Genomic DNA, 22,798 nt, shown 5'->3' on the forward strand with positions numbered 1-22,798 from the left:
TCGATTTTATGTATTTTATTTAATTAATAAAAAGCAAAAGATCACTTCTCCGCTTTCGTTTTTGCATTACGCGCCTTCATATACTTGACGACGATCTTCTGTTCTTCGATTAGGAAAGCACGGACGATTCTGGAAAAGATTAAGTACAGACGTAAGTATACCGGTCTACCAGGCGATCGGTTCGGTAGAAAGAATCGAGGAAAGGCATCGAAAAGCGAGCGTACCTTTCTTTTACGCATTTGTGACAAAGAACACCGCCGTACACGCGTTTCACCGTCTTCTTACGTCTGCACATTCTGGACCTTTCCATCGGTCTAGCAGGCTGGATTCCTCTCAGTTTGTCTTTGCATAATCCACATCTGGGGATCTTCTTGGGTTTTTTAAGATACTGATATACCAACTTTCCGCCAGGTGTGCGTACTCTGGATAAAAACAGTTTTGTTAGAACAGGAAATATAACTTTCGTTGGTACTCGATTTAAATGTATCGTGAAAATCATTTACCGACTACGTTCTATACTTCAAAGATCCGTAGCTTGCTACAACAACCGTTTCCGTTTTCAACCGAAAACCAAGCACGCGTATCGAACGGAGAAACAAAAACATAACCTCGAAGCGTTAGACGCCAGCAAAGTCTAAAGCCACCCTAATCGAGTTTATATCTCGGTTAAATAACGGATACAGCATAAGTCGATAGTGGTAATAACTCGATTTTCTTCTAAAATTCGAAACAATACTTACACGCGTCTCCTGTTGCTTTTCGTATTGTATGACAATCGTCGACGATAGGTTAACCGCTGCACCATTTTGGTTCTGGAATATAAGTGCTATGATTACGAAAAAAATACCACACACATTGTTGAAAATAACATCGCAACATATTGAACAACTCGAAATAAATATGCGAACCTTGTCGCACTCAACGATTCTTGTAAATAATATGGATAACAATAAACCGAATAAAAACCGAACGAACCTTTTTCAGATCAAAACGGAAAAGGAAGCTCGAAGGAACACAGAAACTGGTTCTACGCAAGCGTACTAGTAGCGATTGCAAAGAACGAGTAGGCATCTAGCGGTGAAATACCGAAAGTATTAATTTCAAATAAAGATTGCTTTACACAGGAAAGCTTGTACATCGCAGAAACGATCGCATCGAAATTAATTAAATCCAGTAAGTAATTAAGTGTTTAACAAACTGAATTGCATTTATTTAAAAAATAAAATCCCTAGACTTGTATTAAGTGTATAGTTACGGTGATAGTGGCGCCTCTTGTGGAGAAAATGAGAAGCTCTGTTCGGGGTCCGTACAGCGCCAATTGGTGCAGCGGCAAAACGCTCAAACTGTTAGCCAAAATCGACCATCGGTAATTTGGCTAACGGTTTGAGCGTTTTGTCGTTGTATCAATTGGCGCTGTACGGACGTCGAAAGGAGCTTCGTTGTTCTTCCGATAGAGGCGCCACATACTCGGAATGCATGGTCGCCTGAAAAAATTAATTATGGCAAAATTAGGGCATAACAAACTAGACCGAGGACGCGGAACTGTTCAGAAGAATCTACTGGGTCGATATAGCATAAAGAAACAAACAAAAACATTGCGAAACGTAATTAATTGTCCTCCGAAGTTTGGTTAACTATTATGTCAACTAATTATATTTTGCGTTGTTGTCCTTTGATTTTCTTACTCGATATAGATGCAAAAAATTCTCCTGAACAGTTCTATGCTCTTGGTTTAGTTTTGTATGCCGTATTTTTGCCATAATTAATGTTTTTAGACGAACCAAAATTGTATATATGTGGCGCCTCTATCGGTGAAATAACGAAGCCCCGTTCGACGTCCGTACAGCGCCAATTGGTGCAGCGGCAAAACGCTCAAACTGTTTGCCAAATTATCGATGGTCGATTTTGTCTAACAGTTTGAGCGTTTTGCCACTGGACTAATTGGCGCTGTACGGACCTCGAACGGAGCTTCATTCTTTCTCCGAAAGAGGCACCACCATCGTCCAGTAGCAAACCTCGTCTGGGGTCTAGATTTAGAGTTCTCTCAACAGATGGGCAAGGCAGTGACGTTCAAAGCGTGGTTGGTCGTTGAACATCTTTCCTAATTAACCAGTCGATGTCTATCGTGTTGGAAGTTGGGTTGGAAGTGTTCTTTTGACACTTGACGTTACGAATTATCGAACTGTTTGTAAGGTTTCCTCGGGGTAAAAATGGTGTAAGAATTAAAACCTACGGGACGATGAGCAGGATCGCGAAAATGGCTTGTCCAGGAGGTGGTCTCTATGTCGTCGAGAGCGAGGTCTGTCTTCTCATGACGTCTATGAGACGAGGTACCCGATGGTCTTCGCATTCTCATCAGGTTAGAACATGTCAATTTCTTCCATCTGCAGAGGAAAATCGTTCGTTTCTTCTACAATGAACCAAAGAATACGCGTACGGGCGCGGTAATACATGTAGGCTTAGCGAACGACCGTGCGGTCACGTGCGTTTATTTTTATGGTTGTTAAAACGAACAACTTGTAAGAATCAGTATGGTAACACCCGTCAGTATGCTTACGCTCGCTTGTTCACGATTGTTCCTTAGGAAGAAGACCAGGATGCTCTCATGAAAGGCTTGTCCAACTTAAAGGATGTTTTGAACGAAGCGAGAGATTTATCTCAGTTGGAGCCTGGAATGTTTCTAGCTCCGTTTCTGGAAATCATTAGATCGGAAGAAACAACGGGACCTGTTACCAGTCTCGCGTTGTCTGCTGTTAACAAAATGATATCTTACGGCTTGATCGGTACGCCTTGTTTAACCCATTTGTTACAGGTTGCAAAAATGATTACTCGAGAACAGGTACGGAGCAATAATAATAATTTGTCGCTGTCACAGATCCGGATTGTACCGCGGTAGCTCACTGCGTCGAAGCTGTCGCAGACGCGGTAACGCACGCAAGATTTGTGGGGACCGATGCCTCCGGCGATGGAGTTGTTCTAATGAGAATACTTCAGGTTCTAAGAGCTCTCACTTTGTCGCCGGCCGGAGATTATCTGTCGAACGAGAGCATTTGCGAAATAATGCTCAGTTGTTTCAGGATATGTTTTGGGTCGCATCTCAGCGAATTGTTGAGGAAAACGGCGGAACATTGTCTGAGAGACATGGTGCAGCATCTCTTCATTCGTTTACCGCAGTTTGCGGACGACACGAGGGCGTTATTGAACATGAAGAAGATGAGAACCGACGGCATGGAAAATACTCGTAGCAAGAATAGGAAAAATAAGAATCATTTCAAGCAAAAATCAAAGCCAAACCCGGAAGACACGGACGACAGCGAAGCTCAGCTTTTGAACTCCGTCGATAGGGTGAAACCGAGTCATTTGGCGACGTCGCCTGTTGCTTCTACAGGAAATATCGTCGATATGCAAGGATCCATGGATCAAGGGAACACGGAGAACCCCGAGGACGAGAACAAGGACAACGGTAAAAAGGAATCGAACGGGAAGAATGAGATTTCGAAACAGCAAGACGATGCGGAAGCGAAGGGAAAAGAAGAGAATGCGGAAGATACATCGAAATGTAAGGATAACTGCGATAGTACTGTACAAAGTACAAACGATGCGCAGGAGAAGGAACAGTTGCAACAGGAAGAGTGCAGAGGCGTGGAAAAAGATGAGAAGGAGGAGCAAAGTGAAACGAAAGAAACGGCGGCGGTGAAACAAGAGAGTCAAGGTAAGTAAAACGATCTAGGCCATTGTGTCTCGTTTAGGTTTCGAACTTGCTAACAGTGACTGGTACGCGTTATTTTTTGTAGAGAACCAAGCGGTGGAGGACGAAAAGAGCCCGGAGTTGATACAGTCGCCGACAGGAAGCGTGGAGGATTTGTCGTTGGACGAGAGCACCAACAGCGGATACAAAGTTTTGAAAATTAAAGAACCCGAACAAATCGAAGAGTACATTAACGCTCAAGGAGTTCGTTTCATGCCGCTTCAACAATTGGTACCGTACGGTGCTCTATGCATTCGTGAATTGTTTCGGTTTCTCGTGTCTCTCTGTAACCCTCTCGACAAACAGAACAACGGAGTAATGACCCATCTCGGTCTCAACCTGTTGCAAGTGGCGTTGGAGATTTCTGCCGATGCCCTAACCAATTTTCCCTCGTTGCTTGCCCTCGTGAAAGACGATCTTTGCAGAAACTTGATTTTGGTAAGGCGGAAACACATGCATTAGTATGCTTGAACGAAACCGATCCAGCAATTTAATCGTTCGAATTCGCCAGCTTCTCGGCACAGATCGACTGTCGATCCTCGCCGCCGACTTGCAAGTGTCCTTTCTATTGTTCGAATCGCAGAGGGAACACTTGAAATTCCAAATGGAGCATTACATAATGAAATTAATGGAAATCGTGTACTCGGACTCGAACAGGATATTGTACGATCAACGAGAATTGGCGCTCGGTACGAATACAACCGCGACGGAAGCAGTTTAACGTTTTCTGATGCGATCGTTGCCTTCGTTCGTTTCAGATGCGATCGTGAGGCTGTGGAGAATACCGGGATTGCCTGCCGAACTGTATCTAAATTACGACTGCGGCTTGTATTCGACTAATTTGTACGACGAACTGATGAAGCTTCTGTCGAAGGTATATATGTGGATGGATATATTTTGTATCGAGCAACAGGATAATCGATTCGGTGACAGAATCTTTCTATGCGTTCAATTTCTGACGTTAGAATGCTTCCGCGTTCATGGGCACAATGTACAGTATGCAGTTCATCTCGTTGGACGCTATAATTATGCTGGTATCTGGCATGGAAGTCAGATGCAAAGGGTACAAAGATTTGTGCAAACCTTCGCGACACGGTGCTTCGCCGAATCTGCCGACGCGGGAAGAATTGCTCGGCATAAAAGCTAACAAGAGGGTAAGTTTTCGTCGTTGTCGTCGCACAACGCGCCGCCCTAATACAGATCGAGTTTGATCGTTCCGCGATTTTCTCGATTACAGTGGTTGGTGGTGGGAACGGAAAAATTTAACGAGAGCCCGCGGGAAGGTATCGCCAAGCTGACGGAACACGGCCTGTTGGGTGGAAGCCCCGGCAATCCCGATCCGGAGAAGGTTGCGAAATTTTTGAAGGAGAATCCCAGCCTCGACAAGAAAGCTATCGGAGAGTACATCAGCAAGAAGGAGAATAAAAATGTTTTAAATTGTTTCGTTCATAGCTTCGATTTGAGAAACACGCGCGTCGATCAAGCCCTACGTCTTTATTTGGAATCTTTCCGTCTTCCTGGCGAAGCGCCACTCATCTCTTTGTTGCTCGAGAAGTTCGCGGAACATTGGCACGTGAGTTTGCTGTTCGATTTTAGCGAAATATTTATATCGTCGTCGGTGAGGCAACCAGCGCATGCATAAAGAATCGCTGTCTCTGTTTACCCAGGATAGCAATGGCAAGCCGTTCGAATCGGCGGACGCCGCGTTTACCTTGGCATACGCTGTGATCATGTTGAACGTTGATCAGCACAATTACAACGTAAAACGGCAGAACAATCCGATGACCGCCGACGAGTTTAAACGGAATCTGAAGAAGGTCAACGGTGGATCCGATTTCGATCAAGATATGCTCGACGAAATTTATTGTTCCATCAAGTAAGAATCCTTTCAGGTTTCGTGCACGCGCGACGCGCGAACAGCTTCGTTTCCCGTTTAACGATCCAACGTTATTAGGAGCGAGGAGATCGTAATGCCGGCGGAACAGACGGGATTGGTGAAGTCGAATTATTTATGGAAAGTACTGTTGCGTAGAGGCGCAGGGCCCGAAAGCGTCTACCTGAAAGTTGGAAACTCTGGCGAATTCGTGGACAAGGAGCTGGCCGAACAGGCTTGGGCATCGATAATTAGCGCGCTTTGCCGCGCGTACGACAAAGCACCCGATAGGTCGTTGCAGCGGCGAGTTGCCGACATGTTCCTCCGGTTCGTTTGACACCTCTGCGAATTCGGTATCGAACGCGATCCGAACGAAAACGGTAATAGCTTTTCGCTTGCAGGTGTGCCTCGATAAGCGCTCACTACAGTATGAACAGCGATTTCGACACGCTCGTGGTCAGTTTGTGCAAGTTCACGGGCTTGGCGACCGGTGGCGAACCCGATCAAGTGGTGTTGTATCTCGGAAGAAGCGGCAGGTGCCAGCTAGCCGTGAGAGCCCTCTTCAAGATCATTCACATGGACGGGGACGCGATGAGAGCCTCGTGGAAGAACATAGTCGACTGTCTGCAGTCGTTGTACAAAGCAAGGTTGCTTCCAAAGGGTCTGACCGAAGGAGAGGACTTTATCGATCCGTCCGGAAAGATATCTCTGCTTCGCGAATCGACCACGCCCAAACCGCCGCCCACCGATCAAGGAATATTCTCCAGTTTGTACTCGTACATCGCTCAAGACACCTCGCGCATATCTCAGCCGGCGGAAGCGACCACGAGGAAAAAGGCGACCGAGTTCGTGGCCAGCTGCTATCTCGAACAGATCATCGAGGACAGCAAATTCTTGGAGGTCGAATCGCTTCGGTCTCTCGTCGGTGCTCTGGTATTCACCAACCACCAAGACGAAGACGTGTCGGTATTCCTGCTGGAACTCCTGTTGGAGGTGACCATTCAGAATCGCGACAGGGTGACGTGCGTTTGGCCGATAGTGAAGGCTCACTTGGACGGTCTGCTGACAACGGCCGCGAGGGAGAATCATCCGTACCTGCTGGAGAGGGTAGCGGTTGGAATGCTGAGATTGGCCATCAGACTGCTGCGAGGAGAAGAATGCGCGTGGACCGTGTTGCCCCCTCTGTTGCCGTTGACTCATTTGCCTTCGGCGACCACCGCGCCTCTCGCCCGACAAATCGCGTACGGCTTGTTCGAGCTGCTGAAGATCGGCGCTGCCAACATTCACAGCACGGAAGACTGGAAGGTGGTGTTCAGTCTTTTGGAATGCGCCGGCGCCGGCGCGCTGTCGCCGAAGCAGTCGAATCCGGTGTTGGACGAGGCAGCGAACTCCAGAACATCGGTGTTGGATCCTAGACCCATCAGTCCGGTGCCGGAATGGATGTTGATGTCGCCGACGGGGACGGAGGCGCCTCTGCCAGTGGCGGCCGACACGATCGTCCTCGATCGGGACCTGCAGCAGCACGACCCGGCCGCGCTGGTCAAGTGCTGCGACAGCTTGACGTTTCTGGTCAGAGACGTGGCGCACGTCACTCCGTTCAACTTTGAACTGTGCATTCGTTGCGTGAGGACCTTCGCCGAGGCGGTCCTGCAATGCTCGGGCAAGAGAAGCAGGGTTCACGCGACGACGGAGGAACCGGCCGGCTACCAGGACAGTCCGATTCAACTGTTGGAGCTGATGCACACGTTGCACACTCGCACCGCTCAGGTGTTCAGATGGTGGGCGGAAGAGGGGGGGAACGCCGAGCAATCGGTGTCGCTGTGGCCGCAGGTCTGGAGGCCTCTGTTGCAAGGTATCGCGAGGTTGTGCTGCGACGCGCGACGACCGGTACGCACGGCGGCCATCACCTATCTGCAGAGCACGCTTTTGGCTCACGACTTGGGTCAATTGTCGGCGATCGAGTGGTCCCAGTGTCTGGAACAGGTGCTCTTTCCATTGCTCGCTCAACTGCTGGGACCGATCGCGTCGAACGACCCGGTCGGAGTCGAGGAAACGAGAGTCAGAGCGGCCCAGCTGCTGTCCAAGGTCTTTCTTCATCATCTGAACCCTCTGCTGACTCTTCCCGGATTTCTACCTCTGTGGCTGACCGTTCTGGATCTGCTACGCGCTTACATGCACGCGGACAGCAGCGAGCTCCTGTTCGAAGCAATACCGGAATCGCTGAAGAACATGTTGCTCGTGATGTCTTCCACCAACGTTCTCGTGCCCGACTCGAATCTGTGGGCGCCCACTTGGAGAACCATCGACGCGTTCCTGCCCGATCTGAAGGACGTACTTTTCCCAGAGCCACCGTCGCCGCCGCCGCCGCCTCCGGCGTCGCAGGCGCAGCAGATCCCGCATGTGATCAGCTTGGTGGAGCAACAGCAACCGTCGTTTACGGGCTCGATAGCGCCGCAACCGGACAACGCTGTCCCGGAACCGCCGAACTCGCTGTCGTTGCATCAGGACGCGAACGCGGAAGTCGCCCCGTCGGAATCGGGGACCAACCCCGGCTCGGTGACCTCGAACGCGAACACGAACGTGAACGCCGTCTCCGTGACGGTTCCGTTGTTCGACTACAAAGAACCGCAACAGGTGATCACGCTGGTGAATCAACAGCCTCCGAGCGTATCGAGCCCCGTCGCCGTACAGCCGGCCGCGCAACAGGTATTCGACGTGTGTCAATCCGTCTGTCGGTCGACGATCGTCGGCGAGCACACGACCAACGCCACCGAAGCGTATCTCGAGCGAATACCAAAGATCGAGAACGAGCAGGATCACGTTGTCGCGGCCGAATACGAGGATCGGCGGCAACAGCAGCAGCAGCAACAGCAGCAGCAGTCCTCGCCTAGACAACACTCTGTACAGCATTTACTCTATAAGCAGAAACAGCAACACGTTGGAACGGTGAACTCCTCGCATAGCGCGAACTCGTCCGAGGTGAATCAATGTCTCGCATTTTAGCAGGAGCTCGCGAATCGTCTCTGCGTTCTATTTCGATTTCGATTTTTAGATCGATTTTTCATTCGGGGTCGCGTTCGCTCGATTTCGTTTGAACCGTTCCTCGAGCTCTTTCAGCCCGCGATCGAGCAAACGACGAAGCGGAGATCGGGGCGAAAAACGCTCGCGGAATTTCTTGTATCCGAATCTCCGAATTCGGGCGCGCTCGCCGGTGCCGAAGAGTCTAGAATCCGACGCCTAGATCGAATCTGCTTTTCCTTCGAATCGTTTCGTGTACCGCATACGAGTAGTACCGTAGTCGAGGAAAGCGAACGAAGCGATTCCACAAAAGGAATTGGCTCGCAACGCAGTCGGATTAATCGTAATATTTTCTTTGCAGACGACAGCTATAAGTTCTACGGCGGCGACGATGTTTAATTCTGCGGCGTATTTTAGCGAGGATCCCGCCGCGGATCGGCTATTCGCCGTGACCAATCCTTGACCACTGTACATTCGTTCTGTATATTGTATGATATAAAATATTTCTATGAAGCACGAGACGCCTTTGGTCCCGCGCGAAGGAAGAGGGGAGAGCGTACGGCGAACAACGGAATGGAAAACGGCAGTGACACAGACCTTTGGTTCGCGTATATTTGCGCGGGCGCGGTGTATTAATAATAACACGTGAACGGTGTAATCGACATCGTGTCCCTGACTACATCGTATTCCGGTCTCCCGGATTTTCCCGTATTCCCGGTTCGACGAGTAAAAACTGTGTGGACGCGAGAGCGCGTCGATAGTCTCCGGAAAGCTGGCGGACGGGGGTGGCAGCCTCGCGGTCTCGTAGAAAAATAGATTTTTTACGAGCGCATCTTCTTATTTATCACAGAGCAACGCGATCGCTGCAGGCGAGCTCCAACCAGGCTCGCTTACTGCGGTCTCCGGCAATAGTAGCCCAGGGTCTTGCACATCTCGCAGAGGTGTTGCGGATGGGACTTGCTCTGGTCCGACACGTCCAGCCCGTCCGGTTTCTCCAGAGGTCTCTGAAATCACGGCGTCAACGAGCATCAATCGGTTGCGTAACGCTGACGAAGACGCGAAGCCGAGGGCGCCAGAGGAAAGCTGTCGGAGGGAGACCGTTGGCGGAACAACGGGACCCGCGACTCTGCGTTTTCGCGAGACTCGTGGCCAACGATATTTATATTTTCCTTTGAAAAGTTTTATTCGGCCGCGTCGACTAAAAATACCTCGATTCGGATCGCGTCGGTCGGCGTCGGACGGAAGAGAAGGCTTCTCGCTTTCGAGCGAGGCGAGCGAAACGGCGGTCGGAGTTTCCGCGTAAAACGAAACGATCGGGCGTATATTCTGCGCGCAGCGCCGGGCGATCAACGGGAGCGCGATTACAAGACTATAATTAGCTTTCGCCGGTTCCCGCTGAATTTCGACGCAGTTTTAGTTTGCTCGACGAAGACGCTGCGCCGGTCCGCCGAGAACGGATCTGTTCGATCGCGCTCCGGGGCGAGCGAGAGAGAGAGAGAGAGAGGGAGAGGGAGAGAGAGAGCGCGCAACAGGTGATAACGATCGTAACGATCGCGTTACATAAGCGCGAGTCCGATGGGGCTAGGGAGAGCATGGAATCGTAGTCACCTGCTTGTGCGGATAGACGTTTATGCGGCACTTCATGCACTCTTGGCCCATATTTGCCCAGCTGTTGCCCGACATCCATTTGCGTTTGCACTTGGGACACTTGTACTCGCCGAAGCATCTGTTGTTGCCCTGGTACGGCGTGAGACCCTCGCCCTTCGGCCGCGCCTGCAATCGGGACGCGCGGTGGTCACGGTGGAGAACGTTTCAATTGAACGCGTTAGTCATCGGCATGGTCGAGAGCGCCGTGCTGCGCTCGTGGCTCGAGAAACGGGTCCACGGTGAAAAGGGAAAAGGGAGAAGGTCCGCCGCGATCGCGGAATTATTCTCGAACGTTCTCCTCCCGATTCCCAAAGGGAGGAGGGTGTGCCGGGAAAAGGCAGCTGCGTCGCAGCGAGCTAGCCAGCATACTCGACGGAACTATAAACAGAGGAGGCGGCTCGCGATCTAAATACATTTCGAAGGAAACTCTGGTACGCGCGAGCTCGCTGCGCGCACGGAGGCACGACCGTCCCGCGGAATATCTCCGGTTTCTGAAAAGCGAGGCGCGTGCACGCCGCGTTAACGGGGCCAAACTCGTCGACCGTGCGGCCCGATGACTACCGTATGATGTCATGCTCGCCAGAGATACCGTTTGTTGTGTCAATTAGCGTTTAATTGAGCATCGTATCGCGGTGTTGCATCGAGCGACGCGGGTCGTTCGAGAGCGCCGCGAAAAACCTTGCGAAAACGACGCGGCGCGCGGCGGCGCCCTCTCGTTGCTCTCTCGCGACAGGGGGAACAGACACCTCGGGACAGTCTTTGATGTAGTGGCCCTTTTTGAAGCACAAGTGGCACAGATAGCTGGGCGGCGGCCTCTTGGTCGGTTTCCTGTCGAGCAGACCCAGCTCCGTAAAGTGATCCGCGAGGTCGCCGATGCTGTCCGTCAGGTTGCCTCCTAGGGGACCGCAAGGGCTCGATCGGGCCCTGGCTCCGGCACCCGCTCCTCCGGGCCCGGCACCGACCACGGCCGCCCGGTGCAGATAGGGCTGCGACGTCGTCGTCGGGAAACCGTTCCAGATCGCCGGCGGCAGCAGTTTGCCCTGAAGACGCAAGCGTTCGCGCGTTACTCGTTGGTCGCTCCGTTAGCGAATCGCGGCGTAACACGTACCTGGTCCGGAGGAGGCTGAGCACGATTCTGATCGGTGATCGCTAGGTAGACCCAGTTGAGCAGGTGAGGCGAGTAGTGAGGTTGTTGAAGCGACTTCTGACCTTGGCTGCCGACACCGACGCCGACGCCGACGCCGACGCCGATCCCGATCTGACCCGGCTCCTGCAGCCGCAAGTGCTGGACCACTTGCCTCGGATGACAGGCAGCCATGCCTTTAGGTTCGCGGGCTATCATCGGATTCTCGGAGCGAACGGCTCTCGATCACTCTCACCGATCGCGACGTCGACTCATCCCTTTCGCGGCTCTTCCTGCGAAACATCCGCGTATCCTCGAGGCCGACGAGAGAGCGCGCGCGGACCAAGCTTCCCGGCGGGTCGCGTCGGTTCGGACGGCTTCGCTTCCACTGGGGACGATCCTCGGAATCGAGAGAGACGACGCGCTAGTGCGTCGCGGACGGCCGCGGGAAAGACACCATTCCTCGGCGATGACGAAGCGAGCCCGTTTCGCGAACGCGAATTCGATAACTTCTCCGGGTACGGATCGCCGAGCGGTTTCTCCTTGGATTCTGCTCGGATCGAAGCGCCAACTGCTTCGCGCGCGGTCTCCTCATGCGCACCAGCGTCGAGATCCGAGTCGGGGCGCGTACGTTTCGATCGTTTCGATCGTTTCGATCGTTTCGACGTTCGCGAGCACCGCTCCTCCCTCCCCGCGTTCGATCCGGAGGATCGGTAGATCGAGCAGGCGCGACGACGAGCCGGGAGCCGCGAGGAACGAACGCGTTTCCCGGATTACGACGGATGCGTTCCCTCGGAGGGACTGGCTTCGATCGTGATCTGTACAGTGTCGGTTCGGTTCGGCCCGGCCCGGCCCGGCCCGACCCGACCCGACCCGTCGCGGCGAGGCGCGGGGACGCGTAAAAACGCGCACGGACGAATCTTGGGCAGCGTTAAAGACCCCCGCCGCCATGTGTTGCCGCGGCTTGCGGCTATTTCAGTGCTTGCCGCCCGCGGAACGACGCGACGCGCGGCGACAGCCTGCTCTTCCTACCGCGGATCAGCCGTCCGAACCGTTCGGAATCGACCACCGGTTTCCTACGCGATTGCCGATCATTTCCTACGAGTTCCTTCCTCTCGTATCTCGCGGATTCATATACGTTTGCAAGCCCGCATCTTCCAACCGCGGCGTAAATCGAACGACGCGGTTTAGTTGGTTGCCCGTGATACAACGATACAGCAATCGCGGACGGGCGAAATCTCGTCCGATCGATATCGTTGTCGCGTACGTTGTCCCTCGATTCGAAAAATGCACGTACAAAATTCCTGCCTCGCGATCGTATCGAGCGGAGCTTGTCGACGATAGTTTCCCTGAGAAGCTGGAAAGTACATCGGGCGATCGGTTTCGGCCGAGACTACGTATTCGTCGTACGTGGCTCTTTAGGCTATAGAGAGATTAGGAATTAATCGAACGTCGCAAGATCGCAGCGGCGATACCGTTGTCGTCGCCGACCCGAACTTGCCAAATTGGAGAAAGCTGCGTTCTCGTCGATCGGTCTTCGATGCTCGTCGCACGATTTTCCGAAGTGTCAACGAACCCTTTCTATAAATAACCGCCCGATACATCGATCGGGCACGATGTTCACCGGGCTTTCGGCGAATCGATTCGTTAACGTACGAGCGACGACTTGAACGCGGTCTCGGATCGCGGATGCCTCCGGTCGAAAAGTTTGCGAAGCGTTTTCGGATCGGCGTAGCTGTCAATTTGACGCAAGAGAACCGTCCGTCGATCCTCGTGATTCCGTCTTGGTTCGTTGCCTCGTCGAATCGGATTCGATCCGGTTCGATCGAGAAATAATTTCGAACGAATCGATACGCGCGAGTAGAAGCGAGCAGGCGTTGGCGCGCGACCGCGCGCGTCTCGTGCACCCTGCGCGAGCTCGAGCACGAGCACCGGGTGCACCTCGTCGACGGAGGAGAACAAGGCCGGCATTCGAGCGATCCTCGGCATCGCGATCAACCTTGCTCGGCGCTCGGACGGGAAGACCTTCGAAAAGTTTCTGGCATTCGGGGGCAATTTGGCCGCGCGCACCGACCTTTCGCCTCCGCGAGAAGAGGTCGGCACGCAAAGTTCAGCCACGCTAATTTCGTTCCCTCTCACCTTTCGGAAGGGACCGATCCGGGCCGTGGAACACATGCGCTCCGATTCTCGAGGCCGAAGCTTCTTCCTCGGCGTGGCTCCCGGCTGGTTCGCCGCGACGAGGAGGAAAGGGACGCGTACAACGATGTCCGAGGGAAACGAGGCTCCCCGTGGATCGGGATGGCTAGGGGAAGGGAGAAAGTCGAAGTCGGGTGTAGAGCGGTAGGTCGTGACTTCTCGTGTCACCCTCGAACCCGATCAGCCACGAGTAAGCGCGCCCCCGCGACCCTCTTTTAAAATACTCGGTGCTCCGTCGAGCCGTGCATGGCCGACCACCAGGAATCCAAGCCGTAATTACCGGTTGATCGATAATCGACTACGACGACTACGACCACGACGATGACGACGACAACTGCTTTCACTGGGGGGTTGCTCGTCGATTGAAGACTCGCGAACGCGCAGTTTTCCAGGGAGCGATTCGAGCACGCACGCGGTCGCGTCGATTCGCGCGTTCCCCTCGACACACACGATTCGAAATCATTCGCGGAAACTTTTCGATGCTCGATACGATCTTGATCTTGGACTCGAACTAGGATCTCGGGATTCGGTTCGCGAGAAATGACTTCGATCGCTCGTAGCGCGTTCCTCGACCGATGGGCGAGCTTCCGCGCGATCGACTTGTTCGAGCTTAGGCCGATCGCGCGTTTCAATAATTCGTCGACTTCTCGGAAGTAGAAGCCAACCGCCGTGAAGAAGGACGCGCACGCCCGGAAAGACGAGATCGAAAGATAAACGAGTCCCGGAAGCAGTCGAGAGGATGGACAAGTACGAGATGATGAAAGTCGTGGGCGAAGGTAGCTACGGGGTGGTGATGAAGTGCAGGCATCGAGAGACCGGCCAGCTGGTGGCGATCAAGAGGTTCTTGGAGACCGAGGAGGACCTGCAGGTGCGGAAGATGGCATTCCGTGAGATTAGGATGTTGAAGGTACGACGGGGCTGATCCGTGATCCGACCTCGCGTCGCTGTTGTTAACGAGAGCGCGTTTTCTCGCAGAAACTGCGCCACGAGAACCTGGTGAACATGATCGAGGTGTTCCGTCGAAGAAAACGATTCTACCTCGTGTTCGAGTATCTGGACCACACTCTGCTCGACGAGCTGGAACATCGTGGCGGCGGGGTGGGATTCGAAACGTCGAAACGACACATCTTCCAAGTCCTACGAGGCTTAAATTTCTGCCACGCCAACAACGTGAGTGCGAATGCGAGCCTATTTCGATTCCTCGATTCCCTCGAGGGAATCGAGGATCGCGTGACCGGTGCGCCCAACTATAATAATTCCGAGAAACTACCGCAGGATAATTATCTAGCCGAATAATTATTTTCGTCCCTTTCTCGCGACGTTTATGCGTAAAGCATAAATAGGCCGTGAACGGAAAGCGGGTACGATCGAACTCGCGAATCGATGATTCCCTTGGTTTTCCTCTTTGCAGATCATGCACCGCGACATCAAGCCGGAGAACATCCTCGTCTCGCCGAACGGGGTGATCAAGTTGTGCGACTTCGGGTTCGCGCGACTCGTCAACGGGCCGAACGAGTCCTGCACGGACTACGTGGCGACGAGGTGGTATCGATCGCCGGAACTCTTGTTGGGCGAGCCAAGATACGGGAAGCCCGTGGACATCTGGGCAACCGGCTGCTTGTACGCGGAGATGGTCACCGGAAGTCCTCTGTTTCCTGGGGACAGCGACGTCGATCAGCTCTATCGAATCACCAAAGTGCTCGGTACGCGAACCTTCGCGCGACACGCTGCCCGAATCGATTTTTCAAGCCCCGTGCAAAACGTTACCGCGGTACGCAGTTTCGGAACGTTCGAGTTGCGGTCGCGAAGAATGCGTATCGATCGCTAACCGTTCGATCAATTATTCAGGGAAGGAGCAGCGCGAACGATAACGTCGTTGCGTCTTTCTCTGTTCCCACTGTTCCCCACTGCTGCTACCACGAGACGCGGCCGAACGATTTGCTGGTTCGAAATCGTTTAAATAATAATGAATAATAAGCTCTGAACCATGCTTGCACGGATTTGCACAGGAGGGTTGTGCAGAAAGCATATGACGCTGCTGGGTCGCACCGTGCCCGGCAGGGTGTTGCGGCATACGAGCGCGGACGAACTCGTTGGGCCTCCTCTGACCGGAACCACGGCGATCCACAAACTGTTCCCAACCTGGGAGGCCGGGCCGGTAGACTTTCTGTCTCAGTGCCTCTGTATGGATCCCGATATCCGGCCAAGTTGTTCGACCCTGCTGCTGCACTCGTTGTTCCAGCAGGACGGCTTCGCGGAGAATTTTCTCGTCGAGCTGCAGGCTTGCTTGGCTAAGGAGACCTTGACGAACTCTCTGATAACCAAGAGGATCGAAGAGAGAAGGCTCAGCCTTCTCTCGGGCGAGTCACCGGGCAGGGTTTGTCGCTTGAGCACCGGCAGGTATTTGTTATCCAGGCCCAGGATTATCCCGGGATCGACTCGCGTGCGAGGCTTCTCTTCCGTTTGCCAGGTCCTCGCGTTCCAATCGTTCTGCTCGTTTTCAGATGGCACTTGACCTCGCTCAAGGACGGACTGACCAACGACAAAGCGGAACGGGAGCCCACGGAGCCGGAAGAATCGCAGAGACCTTCGCCGGTGTCCATCACTCGGCCAAAGGAAGTTTGTTACTTTGGATCTGTCTCTGTCGTGCCGAACACGACTTATATCAAGAGATTGCAGCACAAAGGTTTGCTCGTCGCGGAATCCAAATGCTGCACGCTGCCCTCCCTCGCTTCGAAAGATCACGCCACCGCCAAAACCGCGGCAAAAAGAAAGAGGGTCGATTTGCCAAGCGTGGATCGCTAGAAAATGTAACGAGAGATCAGTATTCTCCGGATGGATGAGCAGTCAAAGTTTTCTTTGGGACTATGCCGTAATTCTTAGTTCTCTGCGATGTCAGACAGTTATTATACAATACGGTAGTTGATAGTGAATTTCCTTTCGCACAGGAATCACAGATTCCGAATCCATCGTCAAATTTATCTTAAGAGACTATATATATATATATCTTTAATAAGTCTCTTTTGAGCACCTTAGAAGAGCTGCAAAATAGGAATTCACAATTCTGAGCAAATTTCAATTTTAAAAGGGTCTAATTTCGTAATTTCGAGCAATTTATTATGTTAAAAAGTAAAAATTTCGAAACTGGTATTCAAATACCGACGTGTAAAAGCGTTAGGCAGGATACTGGTAGTCAAATATGTAACTTGGCTAACAGTTTGAGCGTTTCGCCGTGGATGGCGCCACCGGACGAGTCTATCGCTGTCCTTGTCTTACACATTGTAAAGTGTAGAATAGAGAATAAAAATACCTACAAAATGTCAAATAAGGCTGACAATGACGATAGATATTAACTTTGGGCATATTTATACATTAAGATTCGGTTAATTAAACAATATGTATAGATTAAGCACCTTTCTGACGCAGTTAATTTCTTTTCAATCTATCCAATTCATTTCTTTGCAGGTTAAATTCTGCCATTGTCTGTGTCAACTGGAAAGTATAAATGAAACGATACACTGGCACTAGATTAAAAATACTCTACAACCATTTGTACTTTAAATAAATACGAAGACACCAACCATGTCGAGAAGCACTTCAAATTTTAACTTCAGTAAATTATTTTCTTCCTCTAATCGTCTTATTTCATTCTTAAGCTTTTCATTTTCTTTGAAAGTTCCTCCAATCTTGCCAGATTCTGAAATACAAGATACATTCGATATCATTTAATAGAGAGATTATTGCATCGATGCTGCTTCACAACGCGTTATACCTGGAATCCATAAACCAGATTGAAAAATAGCTTCTTGATCTCCTAACTTTAAACGTATAGGACCCACATTCGGTCCAAGTTCCTTTTCAATTCGTTGAGGACTTAAATCCTTATTTACTAAAAAGACGCCAGCTTTTCTAGTAGGCGTCTGTTTTGGAGAGAACTTGTTAGAAAATAAAGGCATTATGGCTACGTATCGCGGATTTTATGTACGTTTCAACGTTTAAATGCAGATGTGTAGTCACGTATGTCTTCTCATCTCGTATCTAAAATGAAATATTTGTCATCACCCTTACATTCTATTTAACAGCAGTCTTTACACATTAGTAAAATGGGTTAGAATATGTACATATCGTACATGTGTAACCCATGACCCCACGTACACAACTTATCCATATGCAACATATATATGTAATGTACTTCCCAAGAATTTGAATGCTGCCAGCGCCATAGTGGCGTTATCAAATCTGTGGCAAAACGCTGAAACTGGTAATCAATTATTTACCGACGAGTAAATGCGTTTTCATTCCATGTTATTGCAGGCGTTGAATTCGCTTTGATACGAACTAGAATGTATGTACAATTGTGCGCATACTTATTCCTTGCCTTTGTCAGTCATCTGGTCACAGTCAATAGGACTGTGTGTTCCCTAAGCACTTTACATTCCGTTTAAATAATTCAAATACGTATAGCTCGTACCAGTTCGGACACATAAACGCATAAAATTAGAGAAACTTTCGGTTTCGGTAACCGTCGTTTACGTTTACGTTACTCATACTCGTGCGTTACTCGAGCGAACTGTACGCACTTGAACTGTGTCAAGCAATAAGCAAAACTTAATATCACAATATCCCTATTGACAAAAACTTATTCTAGATCAAACGATGATCAAACGATCAACGATAGCCTGATAACGGTAATAAAATCTTTAGAGAAGTATACTTTTATTGAAAGATGACGCACCGACTGGCTAAAAATATTATGACCGATACTTCTCGCACTGAACAGTAACTTTAGCGTCGCAAATGTTGCAACTATGTTAACGTAAAAAAGAAAGAGCTGTAAGTAACAGTAGACATTTTCAATATTTTGCATGATAGTTTTGGATTTCATGCGTTTCCGTCAAAGCACAGGTGACTCAGGTGAGTAAACGATAACTAAATCCCGGATAATATTTATGAATATGAAAGTCATTTATTTTCCATCGAATAAATATTGTACGTACTTCGTGTTCAATATTGTCTTCTCTGCCATCGACAGAACGTTTTATTTTTTTTCGTCGTAATTATTAAATGCTACAGTTTTCCACGGTTGACATTTCAAAATTTTGGGGTTAGTTCTATAAAGAATTTTTGTGATCAAGAAAATCTTTATTTACGACGAGTAACGATTATCGTTTGTATCTCAATTTTTCGTAATACCATAAATAGTATGCACCTTGGTTGATTCTGTATCCATTCTATGATAATTGTTTTATTTTTCAGCAACGTTGTTACTCTAATCAGTTATTTAAAGACAAACCAAACATGACAGAAGACATGTTGGGTGCAGATATCTGCAGGGTCTGTCGATCCGAGGGTCTTGCCGATAGACCACTGTTTCATCCTTGTATCTGTACCGGTAGCATCAAATGGATACATCAAGAATGTTTAGTGCAATGGATGCGTTACTCGCGCAAAGAATACTGTGAACTATGTGGATATCGTTTTTCATTTACACCAATCTATAGCCCAGACATGCCTCGCCGTCTACCATTAAGAGATGTAATCGGTGGATTATTTTCAAACATAATCACAGCCGTCAAATATTGGCTACATTATACTTTAGTTGCAATAGCATGGCTTGGTATTGTACCATTAACCGCTTGCAGAACTTACAGAGCTTTATTCAGTGGGCCTCTAGATTTGATTCGAGTAAGTATTCCATGTTGTACAAACTTCTTTTTTCTCACTAAACGCAATATCGTATTCTTGTCGTTTATATAGATAATGTCGTTACCAAGGGACATGCTATCCACAGAAAATATATCGTCAGACTTATTTCACGGCAGTCTTGTAGTTTCATGTACGCTGTTCGCGTTCATCGGTTTGGTATGGTTAAGAGAACAAATTTTGCACGCCGATGGTCCAGATTGGCTCGAAAGAGATATAGTGGTAGTGCCAGTGGTTAACAATCCATTACACGCGAACATACTTCAGAGGCAAAGAGCCCTTTTGCAACAGGAAATTCAAGATAATAATAATGTCCCACCTTTTGTGGACGAACCTCCTCATTTGGTAATGAATGTACTTCATTTTCCTGGGGATGCGAATGAAGAAGAACATAGGGTAGAGAATAACAATTTAGAAGAACATCAAAGGATAGATATAACCGAAAGAATCGCTAGAGAAAACGAACTGGTGAGACGAGAAGCTCTAAGAAACGTGGAGCAAGAGTTAAATCTGCTGCCTGAGGATTTGGAACTACCTGTAGCTCCCAGAGATATAGAACCGTTGATACCTCCTAGAGACATGGAAGTACCTACACCTCCTAGAAACATTGAACAACCACCAGTACCTCCTAGAGAAGAATTGAGGGTAGACGGTGAACAAGCAAATGCTAGAGCTGCCGAAGGATGGAGAGATCAAGGTCAGGGTCAAGCACAAGGTGAAGCCGAAGAAGCCAATTGGAATCCAATGGAATGGGATAGACCGGCTGAAGAATTAACTTGGGAACGTCTTCTTGGTTTAGATGGTTCCTTAGCTTTTCTTGAACACGTGTTCTGGGTCGTGTCCTTGAATACTCTATTTATCATGGTAAAACTCATTGATGTTTCAGCAAAACAAAATTAAATTCCACTAATCGAAATGACCTATATATTTTTCAGGTTTTCGCTTTTTGTCCCTACCATATCGGTAGCTTTGCAATAGCGGGATTGGGATTACAAGATTATGCAGCTGCATCCCATTTCGAAGGACTAGTAACGACATTGTGCGGTTATTATGTGATCGGGATCTGTTTGGTAGTTCTTCATACACTTGCAGGTCTATTAGGTTTTTACGATTCGCAGCGTATACTAGGTTTATGTTATGTTATAGTAAAGGTTTCTTTACTATCCGTCGTGGAGATAGGTGTACTGCCTTTGGTGTGCGGTTGGTGGTTAGATATGTGTTCGTTGGCAATGTTCGACGCTACGCTCAGAGACAGAGAGTCCTCGTTCCGATTAGCTCCTGGCACTTCGATGTTTATTCATTGGTTGGTTGGAATGATTTATATATATTATTTTGCTTCATTTATTCTACTGTTACGGGAAGTGTTGCGGCCTGGGGTACTGTGGTTCTTGAGGAACTTGAACGATCCCGACTTTTCCCCTATCCAAGAAATGATACATCTTCCAATTTTGAGACACATGAAAAGACTCGTTGCGTCCACAGTTATATTTGGAACAACTATTTTATTAATGTTATGGTTGCCGGTAAAACTGTTGCGATGGGCATGGCCAGGATTTTTACCATATACAGTGACTGTTCAAAGCGAGGCTCAGGTAAGCGATGCCGGAACAATAATCTCTATCTCTGATAACGATCGTTATTATGTCTGTTATTCCTTGGTACTCTGTACACAGGTCAGCGAGTTTTCTTTGGAATTGTTGTTGCTGCAAGTGGTTCTTCCTGCGTTGTTGGAACAAACTCAGACCCGTACATGGTTAAAATCTCTCGTCAGAGGCTGGTGTCGAGTAGTGGCCTGGATGCTGGATCTCCAATCGTATCTTCTAAGAGATCAGACAGAGGATCCAGGACCAGCGGTGATCGAAGAACCGCAACATCTTCATCTTGGCGCCGCGCATCAGGCATTATTACAAAGAGACGGACCAACAACTTTTCAACCATACGTCAGACCACGCTGGTTTCCCGCTAGATTAATCGGTCTTTTGTTCTGCGTATGTATTTCTCTCGTTATCGCAAGCTTGATCGCAATGACTCTTCCCGTTTGGCTTGGACGCAGAGTAATGGCGTTGTGGATGGTTGGAGCACCAGCTCCATCTCCGCCAGTATTGCCGCCAGCTTTGAGTGGTTCTGGTAAGATTAAACATATATTATTGTACTCTGTATATGCAGGATGCTCCTAATTTACTCGAGCTCCTTCCTCCATTATACTTATCATTGCTATAAATATTATATTATTTCGGGTTTTCCTTTTTTCAGAAACGAACGAAGCAGTGGTTGCTTTATCTGGACGAGTGCATGAGCTCTACACTGTAGCTTGTGGAACGTATGTATGCTGGGCCGCGGCGAGAGGACTCGCCCTAGCATTTTCTTGGCTACCACGTGGCCGAAGAGCCGTGTTAGATAGAGTGAAGCATTGGGCAATCATAGGCGTGAAAGCGTCGGTTGCATTTTTTCTACTTATTGGCCTAATACCGCTTTTGTTTGGTCTCCTCCTCGAATTAGTTGTCGTAGTACCTTTACGTGTACCATTGGTACAGAATCCAATATTATTCATCTGGCAAGATTGGGCTTTAGGTGTCCTCTACACGAAAATAGTAACAGCTATTGCAATGATGGGACCGGATTGGAGATTTCGCATGGTGATCGAACGAGCATACAACGACGGCATTAGAGAGATGGATTTAAAATTTATCGTGACCAAATTGGCGGCTCCGGTAATATGTTGCTCCGGTCTTGCTCTAGCTGTTCCATACGCCGTAGCCTATGGAATAGTCCCGCTACTGATTACAAATCTACAAACACAAATTCTCATCGCCAGACATTTATATCCTTTCCTCCTAATGGTGTACTTAGTGTGTATGATTATATATTTTCAAATTCGACAATTTAAGAAGCTCTACGAACATATAAAGAATGACAAATACCTCGTGGGACAAAGACTAGTGAATTACGAACATCGGAATAAATCTCAGTCGCAACAACAGTCACAAGCGTCCAGCTAAAGTTGTTAGTGTCATTGTTTTTCAATGGCAATATCAAATCGATGAAAACTTCTACGAACATATATTCTCTGTTACGCAGAAGTACAACAGATCCATTAACTTCTGTTGACTGGATCCTACTTTTTGCTACACTACTTTATTGACGCGCAAACGATGCCGGAGCAATTAAAAAGAGATTGTTGTTTTATTATACTTGTACATTGTAAAAGAAATTATTTCGATGTTACGAAGCACATTACGCGCGATATCAAACAAATACGATTTAAAGGACATATGAAATTCAACGTCATTTGTTTATTGTCAATAAAACTGATCATCTTTTAAGTTGAACATGAAGTTCTCTGTCTTTGAATTACAATGTACAAAGTTTCAAACTCTGTTCTGTTCCCTAGAAAATAGAGTTTCAGACAAGGAATATCGTGAAAGTATATCTACATTTTAATTGAAAATGTTGTTGGGCAAAAAAATTACCGCAATCATATTTTATTGTA

General features: G+C 49.0%; 6 protein-coding genes across 11 annotated transcripts; 3 read left to right on the forward strand and 3 right to left on the reverse strand.

Annotated features, from left to right (window-relative positions):
• On the reverse strand, positions 1-1,092 carry LOC117226018 (large ribosomal subunit protein eL34). 2 transcript variants are annotated; one of them, XM_033479950.2, is made up of 4 exons: positions 976-1,092; positions 741-812; positions 225-422; positions 1-129 (listed from the first exon to the last, which is right to left on the reverse strand). In XM_033479950.2, exons 2-4 carry the CDS (start codon positions 803-805, stop codon positions 42-44), a joined length of 351 nt encoding a protein of 116 aa, XP_033335841.1. In that variant the 5' UTR covers positions 806-812; positions 976-1,092; the 3' UTR covers positions 1-41. The 2 variants fall into 2 exon arrangements, with proteins under 2 accessions (XP_033335841.1, XP_033335842.1); XM_033479951.2 differs by having other exon boundaries at positions 909-1,010.
• A 993-nt stretch (positions 1,093-2,085) lies between these two features.
• On the forward strand, positions 2,086-9,155 carry garz (Sec7 domain-containing protein garz). The gene is made up of 12 exons (XM_033479780.2): positions 2,086-2,359; positions 2,585-2,783; positions 2,876-3,712; positions 3,795-4,186; positions 4,260-4,437; positions 4,507-4,622; positions 4,714-4,902; positions 4,986-5,321; positions 5,416-5,624; positions 5,703-5,948; positions 6,023-8,600; positions 9,001-9,155. The coding sequence occupies exons 1-12, from the start codon at positions 2,240-2,242 to the stop codon at positions 9,100-9,102; spliced, it is 5,502 nt and encodes a 1,833-aa protein (XP_033335671.2). The 5' UTR covers positions 2,086-2,239; the 3' UTR covers positions 9,103-9,155.
• A 78-nt stretch (positions 9,156-9,233) lies between these two features.
• Positions 9,234-11,628, reverse strand: LOC117225937 (zinc finger CCHC domain-containing protein 24). 2 transcript variants are annotated; one of them, XM_033479795.2, is made up of 4 exons: positions 11,395-11,628; positions 11,033-11,326; positions 10,248-10,412; positions 9,234-9,643 (listed from the first exon to the last, which is right to left on the reverse strand). In XM_033479795.2, the coding sequence occupies exons 1-4, from the start codon at positions 11,626-11,628 to the stop codon at positions 9,530-9,532; spliced, it is 807 nt and encodes a 268-aa protein (XP_033335686.2). In that variant the 3' UTR covers positions 9,234-9,529. The 2 variants fall into 2 exon arrangements, with proteins under 2 accessions (XP_033335686.2, XP_076381282.1); XM_076525167.1 differs by having other exon boundaries at positions 10,965-11,326.
• A 2,716-nt stretch (positions 11,629-14,344) lies between these two features.
• Positions 14,345-17,213, forward strand: LOC117225933 (cyclin-dependent kinase-like 4). Of its 2 annotated transcripts, XM_076525162.1 has the most exons (6): positions 14,345-14,512; positions 14,581-14,775; positions 15,017-15,308; positions 15,615-16,005; positions 16,110-16,291; positions 17,071-17,213. In XM_076525162.1, the coding sequence occupies exons 1-6, from the start codon at positions 14,345-14,347 to the stop codon at positions 17,073-17,075; spliced, it is 1,233 nt and encodes a 410-aa protein (XP_076381277.1). In that variant the 3' UTR covers positions 17,076-17,213. The 2 variants fall into 2 exon arrangements, with proteins under 2 accessions (XP_076381277.1, XP_033335680.1); XM_033479789.2 differs by having other exon boundaries at positions 16,110-17,213.
• Cby (beta catenin antagonist chibby) lies at positions 16,955-18,020 on the reverse strand. Of its 3 annotated transcripts, none has more exons than XM_033479801.2 (4): positions 17,883-18,020; positions 17,378-17,643; positions 17,187-17,302; positions 16,955-17,097 (listed from the first exon to the last, which is right to left on the reverse strand). In XM_033479801.2, the coding sequence occupies exons 2-4, from the start codon at positions 17,559-17,561 to the stop codon at positions 17,032-17,034; spliced, it is 366 nt and encodes a 121-aa protein (XP_033335692.1). In that variant the 5' UTR covers positions 17,562-17,643; positions 17,883-18,020; the 3' UTR covers positions 16,955-17,031. The 3 variants fall into 3 exon arrangements, with proteins under 3 accessions (XP_033335692.1, XP_033335691.1, XP_033335689.1); XM_033479800.2 differs by having other exon boundaries at positions 17,761-17,901; XM_033479798.2 differs by lacking the exon at positions 17,883-18,020 and adding an exon at positions 17,736-17,847.
• Positions 18,021-18,358: 338 nt separating this feature from the next.
• On the forward strand, positions 18,359-22,637 carry MARCH6 (membrane-associated ring finger (C3HC4) 6). The gene is made up of 6 exons (XM_033479781.2): positions 18,359-18,519; positions 18,862-19,290; positions 19,363-20,172; positions 20,244-20,900; positions 20,982-21,435; positions 21,562-22,637. Exons 2-6 carry the CDS (start codon positions 18,904-18,906, stop codon positions 22,305-22,307), a joined length of 3,054 nt encoding a protein of 1,017 aa, XP_033335672.2. The 5' UTR covers positions 18,359-18,519; positions 18,862-18,903; the 3' UTR covers positions 22,308-22,637.
• The last annotated feature ends 161 nt before the right edge of the window (positions 22,638-22,798 follow it).

The sequence above is a fragment of the Megalopta genalis genome, chromosome 11 (assembly GCF_051020955.1).
Source record: "Megalopta genalis isolate 19385.01 chromosome 11, iyMegGena1_principal, whole genome shotgun sequence".
NCBI classification, from domain to species: domain Eukaryota; kingdom Metazoa; phylum Arthropoda; class Insecta; order Hymenoptera; family Halictidae; genus Megalopta; species Megalopta genalis.

Coding starts and splice junctions, on each gene's coding strand:
- LOC117226018 (XM_033479950.2), bottom strand. CDS start 805: ATGGTGCAGCGGTTAACCTATCGTCGACGATTGTCATACAATACGAAA. Junction 423..740: donor AAAAGCAACAGGAGACGCGT/GTAAGTATTGTT, acceptor GTTTTTATCCAG/AGTACGCACACCTGGCGGAA. Junction 130..224: donor CACAAATGCGTAAAAGAAAG/GTACGCTCGCTT, acceptor AATCTTTTCCAG/AATCGTCCGTGCTTTCCTAA.
- garz (XM_033479780.2), top strand. CDS start 2,240: ATGAGCAGGATCGCGAAAATGGCTTGTCCAGGAGGTGGTCTCTATGTC. Junction 2,360..2,584: donor GGTCTTCGCATTCTCATCAG/GTTAGAACATGT, acceptor ATTGTTCCTTAG/GAAGAAGACCAGGATGCTCT. Junction 3,713..3,794: donor GGTGAAACAAGAGAGTCAAG/GTAAGTAAAACG, acceptor TATTTTTTGTAG/AGAACCAAGCGGTGGAGGAC.
- LOC117225937 (XM_033479795.2), bottom strand. CDS start 11,628: ATGATAGCCCGCGAACCTAAAGGCATGGCTGCCTGTCATCCGAGGCAA. Junction 11,327..11,394: donor CTCAGCCTCCTCCGGACCAG/GTACGTGTTACG, acceptor TTGCGTCTTCAG/GGCAAACTGCTGCCGCCGGC. Junction 9,644..10,247: donor ACGTCTATCCGCACAAGCAG/GTGACTACGATT, acceptor CCGTGATTTCAG/AGACCTCTGGAGAAACCGGA.
- LOC117225933 (XM_033479789.2), top strand. CDS start 14,345: ATGGACAAGTACGAGATGATGAAAGTCGTGGGCGAAGGTAGCTACGGG. Junction 14,513..14,580: donor GTGAGATTAGGATGTTGAAG/GTACGACGGGGC, acceptor GTTTTCTCGCAG/AAACTGCGCCACGAGAACCT. Junction 16,006..16,109: donor TGTCGCTTGAGCACCGGCAG/GTATTTGTTATC, acceptor GCTCGTTTTCAG/ATGGCACTTGACCTCGCTCA.
- Cby (XM_033479801.2), bottom strand. CDS start 17,561: ATGCCTTTATTTTCTAACAAGTTCTCTCCAAAACAGACGCCTACTAGA. Junction 17,303..17,377: donor ATCTGGTTTATGGATTCCAG/GTATAACGCGTT, acceptor CTTGTATTTCAG/AATCTGGCAAGATTGGAGGA. Junction 17,098..17,186: donor TTGAAGTGCTTCTCGACATG/GTTGGTGTCTTC, acceptor TATACTTTCCAG/TTGACACAGACAATGGCAGA.
- MARCH6 (XM_033479781.2), top strand. CDS start 18,904: ATGACAGAAGACATGTTGGGTGCAGATATCTGCAGGGTCTGTCGATCC. Junction 20,901..20,981: donor CTGTTCAAAGCGAGGCTCAG/GTAAGCGATGCC, acceptor CTCTGTACACAG/GTCAGCGAGTTTTCTTTGGA. Junction 21,436..21,561: donor GCCAGCTTTGAGTGGTTCTG/GTAAGATTAAAC, acceptor TCCTTTTTTCAG/AAACGAACGAAGCAGTGGTT.